Source organism: Pinus tabuliformis, chromosome 1_1 (genome assembly GCF_031772625.1).
Source record: "Pinus tabuliformis cultivar Carrire ecotype Pingquan chromosome 1_1, CPIR1, whole genome shotgun sequence".
Taxonomy (NCBI): Eukaryota; Viridiplantae; Streptophyta; class Pinopsida; order Pinales; family Pinaceae; genus Pinus; species Pinus tabuliformis.
Window position 1 is genome coordinate 196140685 of NC_142297.1, and position 4789 is coordinate 196145473.

The 4789-nt window shown below is 33.0% G+C and overlaps 1 protein-coding gene across 3 annotated transcripts; it reads right to left on the bottom strand.

Annotated features, from left to right (window-relative positions):
- Positions 1-1381: 1381 nt before the first annotated feature.
- Positions 1382-3545, bottom strand: LOC149212197 (uncharacterized). 3 transcript variants are annotated; one of them, XM_089391766.1, is made up of 4 exons: positions 3365-3545; positions 2748-3295; positions 1875-1950; positions 1382-1507 (listed from the first exon to the last, which is right to left on the bottom strand). In XM_089391766.1, exons 2-4 carry the CDS (start codon positions 2874-2876, stop codon positions 1407-1409), a joined length of 306 nt encoding a protein of 101 aa, XP_089247892.1. In that variant the 5' UTR covers positions 2877-3295; positions 3365-3545; the 3' UTR covers positions 1382-1406. The 3 variants fall into 3 exon arrangements, with proteins under 3 accessions (XP_089247892.1, XP_089247894.1, XP_089247891.1); XM_089391768.1 differs by having other exon boundaries at positions 2748-2879; positions 3313-3545; XM_089391765.1 differs by having other exon boundaries at positions 2748-3545.
- Between the last annotated feature and the right edge of the window lie 1244 nt (positions 3546-4789).

Sequence of the window (4789 nt, forward strand, 5' to 3'; positions counted from 1 at the left end):
GTATTTGAGGAGTAAAATATTAGAACTATATTTGACGATGAAGATATTAAAATACATTGCAGAAGCAACCACTAGTAAAGACAAAATGACCGGTATTGCCTGCTTATTGTAGTATACAGCCCTTGTAATACTAACTCAGTGGGCATGTTATTCAATATTCAGAACCCAGAGTGCTGTCAAGCAGCCAAAAATTGAATGAAAATCCTCATTCTGTAGCCGATAGCTAGAGCACGGAACCAGCCTGGTTGCAACATTTCTAAAAGGAAATAATGAAAGAAAGAAATACAGTCCGCCTTGATCAGCATCAAATGAAAATTCTTATGAACTCTGTTTATTATATATTCCATACTTAAGAATACCTATATGAATCCGTTTGTGCCTGCTCGGACAATTCCCAAGCCTTCTTTGGTGTGTCTATATTTTCTAATCCAGCAAAATCTAGATGCCTTGGAATGAAGTCGGATTCTAGACTGTACGGTATACTTCCTTTGCTGTGAAAGAATACATTTGATATGTAAGCATTAGATTTAATTACACAACCTTTTAACCAAAGTCCTGTTATTTTGATTGCCTTTTACTCGTTGGGGATATTTGCCTCTTTTGGACTATATCCAGTCTCTCATCATCTCTACAGCATTTAAAACATTAGTGCCAAACAAAACTTCATATGGAGCGTTCACATTAGAAAACCTAAACATAGAGCATCTCTATAAGCACGGTACAATCCTTCTCAAAAACAAATGAGACCTCAGTTGAATAAGAATGTATTGGTCTTCCAAGCCTCGGGGCTTATCATATGTTGAGTCTAAATCTGAACTACTAGAGCATTTCTCAAAATGCTCATGGTCATCAGATTTTTAAAATCGTTACACAACACAGTTGTTTTTGTAAAATATTGGTGCCAAACAAACCTTCATCTAGAGCATTCACATTGGAAACCCCTGCGCAAAGAATATCTTTATAAGCACTTTAGAGTCTTTCTCAAACACATGATGTCTCAACTGAATAAGGAACACTTGAGCTTCCAGATCCTAGGGCTCAACAGATGAGGCGATGAGTAGATCTCATGTCACGACATGCGGGTCTTTCTTCCATGAGTTTCACACTTTCTTTCTTTCTTTCAGTGGTTGCGAATGCAGTTCATCATGATCAATGACCACCCATATGCTGGAGCAGACTTTCACTGAGACCAAAGCTTGTTCTACCTGAAAGTGAGCAAGACCAAAGCTTGTTCTATCTGAAAGTGAGCAATGGGGTGACATAGGTAAAACAAAATCATTTTGAATGTTTTTTTTATACAATGGCCTTCCAAATCATTTACTGAACTACCAGAACATTTCTCAAAATGCTCATGGTTATCATATCTTTAAAAACTATCATATGACATAGTTGTTTCTGTTTTCTGTCTAGTATCTCATTGAGATGATCTGGTATTTGAATGAGATGATGATGACCAAGACGTGTAAGGCATGTTTTGCTCTTGCATTCACTCTAGGCACAATATTCACTGCAAAACCCATCCATAATTATATTTCATTAAAAAGGAATATCTATGTCTCCTCTTTGCAAAGATGTGAAAGGGCCAAAAAACCATGTCAAAAACTAGTTATATTTCATCAAAAAGGAATATCTAGGTCTCCTCTTTGCAAAGATGTGAGAGGGGGCAAAAAAAAGCATGTCAAAAACTAATTATATCTCATTAAAAAAGAATTTCTAGGTCTCCTCTTTGCAAAGATGTGAGAGAGGGCAAAAAAACCATGTCAAAAACTAATTATATCTCATTGAAAAAGAATTTCTAGGTCTCCTCTTGGCAAAGATGTGAAAGGGCAAAAAAAAAAAAAAAAAAGGTCAAAAACTCTAATGTGATTGTGTACCTGTGATTTGAGATAAATATTCATGAACATTGCAATCATTCAAATCTCGATATGATGTCCTCATTTGCTCTACTTCCTGGCCAAAAGACAACTTGTAAGCAAACCAAACCAAATAAAGAACACAGAGAACCATTCATACAATGGAACATTCTGTGAAGAATTAAAACAATAGATCAAACATGAAAAAGCAAATAAATAAGAAAACCTTTTTCCAATAGGGAGTTTTCCATGAAGTTTTCTGCGACAACCCCCATCAGGTCCCTATTTGACTACGTTGGACAGAACATTGAATTTTCAACCTATTGTAAAACTTTTCTCCTTAAATCAGGAATCAACAACAGCTATACCCACACATATACATATGCATATACATGTGAACTTATACACCTGAGTTTACGCCTCTCCCTATCTCACACATATATATGCCTATGCATAAGCACAAAAATGCAGGCTATACAGAAATGATCATTAGATTTTAGTATATGCACATTCTCATATCAGTTTACATCTCCCTCTCCCCACACACATGGCTAGTCATTAGCACAAAAATGCAGGCAAATATAGAGAAATGATCATTAGATTTTAATATATGCTACATTGTTCGGTCTCAGGGTAAAAGAGCATCATTTATTCACCAAAAAAAACATGCATGCATATATAGAGAAATGATCATTAGATTTTAATATATGCTACATTGTTCGGTCTCAGGGTAAAAGAGCATCATTTATTCACCAAAAAAAACATGCATATGCATAAGCACAAAAATGCAGGCAAAAATATACAGAAATGATCATTAGATTTTAATATATGCTACATTCTAATATATGTTCGGTCTTCACCAATAAAAACATCAAACATCGTTTGCGGACTCACCTTAAAGCCTGGCACTTGAAATTTCCATATCCAGCGAGTGCAGAGAGTTATTTTCCAACGAAGATCAGAAGGCCCCATTCCTATCGATACTCCACGAAAAGTTTGAATCAAACTTATAAAGTGACTCATTTTCTGTATCAAACAAATAACGAAAAGTTTGAATCAAACTTATAAAGTGACTCATTTTCTGTATCAAACAAATAACGAGACCCATTTTATAAAAATCACCAATATTCCAAACTGAACTAACAAAGAGACCTTCAAAATTAAAAATAAAACAAAACATGAGCTATCTCTTAGATATCAGCACTGCAGCAACTACATAAAAACTCTCAATATCAAGCATACAACCTAAAGGAAATCTCCATTTCACCAACGCAAATAAGAAAATCACCACCAGTACTTTTAGTAGACAACTTCTAGTAAAAAAAAAACCTCTATTATGATTACCCTGTTATTCTAGCTTAATAAACTCTGTTACTCTAGCTCGGTATACTTGCACCAACAAGGAAACCACTACTAGTACTGCTATTAGACCAAAAGAAAACCTTCTAGCTCGGTATACCTGCACCAACAAGGAAACCACTACTGGTACTGCTATTAGACCAAAAGAAAACCTTCATTCTCTTACGCTGGGTTAGTATTTTATATACCCTACCAAGGGCTGTGGAGGTGCTATACCGGTGAACTTTCCTCCCTTTCCGGCCATTTTTCTGGCATATTTTTCACTGAATTGGAAACTGCACATGGACCATGGCAAACCGCGAATGCCTAGGGTTTTGTGGATCGACTCATCGCCTCGAAACATTAAATATGCAATTCCAACGCAAATATTTCTTATTAGTTGGGATCTGAGCTGGCGCGTTGGGGATATAATTTGCTCTCCAAAAATTATTTAATTTTATATATGCCGAGAAAATACGATTATATATATAATTATTTTTATATCCCTAGTATATATGTAATATTTTTGAGAGATTGTGAGTATATTGGGTTGAGTTAATTTGATTAAATTTATTATGAATTTGTTGAAATCACATTTTTTAAATTCTTCATAATTTTAGTGAATTTTTGTAGTAAAAAAATTATTTTAAATGGTCTAGTTTAATTTATAGATGAAATAGTATTTTTTGAAACATTTTTTCTTATTAATTTTAATTAAAATCTAACAAAAAAAATTAAAAACTTGAGTTTAAATTGTTCAATCTGTGTAATTCAAGTGCTTCGGGGTTTTTCAAGGTCTTGAATTTATTTATGCATTCAAAAATATATTTTAAACAACAAAATTAACATTCTTGCTGAATGGTGAATTCCACTCAAAAAAGTTATTTCATCTATAAGTTGTACGTCATTTTAAATAACAAAAATTAAGATTTAACCAAAAAAAATCATCATATTTCAATTCAAAACTCCAAAACATATAATAGTTAGACAACTACATTTGTATATATTATTTTTATTTTCTACCTATAAAATAAATGTGTAATTAAAAATTAGAATATGAATTTAAGTTTAATAGATGTTTTGATGCCTATCACATTTTGTCTAATTTAATTTTAATGATGACAGAGGATGACAAATAGATCTCTTAAGAAGTTGAAATTACTTTTCTAATTTTAAATGTGATTTAAAATTTAAAATTATTTTTTATTGTTTAAGAGCTTTTAGTTATTTTCTATTTTCTTTGTTTCATTTTTTTTTGGTTAAGATTAAGAGTTCAAAACCTATATTGGCAAAAGTGAAAGTCTAAAAGTGAAACCTTTATATCTCGTATCATTAGAAACCTAGATTTATGTTCTACAGTTGCTTGAGATACATGCAAATCAAACCTATACTGCAATTGAGTCTTACTTCAAATTTTGATAAGATAGGCTTATAGAACACAAAACTATTCCCTTTCATTTTTGTTGGGGCATATGGAAGGGACGAAATGCCCAAATCTTTGAGGGCAGACCTTTTAGTAGTGAACGTGTTGGTTCATATATGTGTGCCACCTTCATAGAGTGCAGGAAAATACCAACACCAAATCCCACAAGAATAGT

Excerpts from the sequence above, each read along its gene's own strand:
- LOC149212197 (XM_089391766.1), bottom strand. The coding sequence starts at position 2,876 with ATGAGTCACTTTATAAGTTTGATTCAAACTTTTCGTGGAGTATCGATA. Across the intron at positions 1,951-2,747 it reads TTCAAGTGCCAGGCTTTAAG|GAAGTAGAGCAAATGAGGAC; the intron begins GTGAGTCCGCAA and ends TCTTTTGGCCAG. Across the intron at positions 1,508-1,874 it reads ATATTTATCTCAAATCACAG|TGAATATTGTGCCTAGAGTG; the intron begins GTACACAATCAC and ends TGGGTTTTGCAG.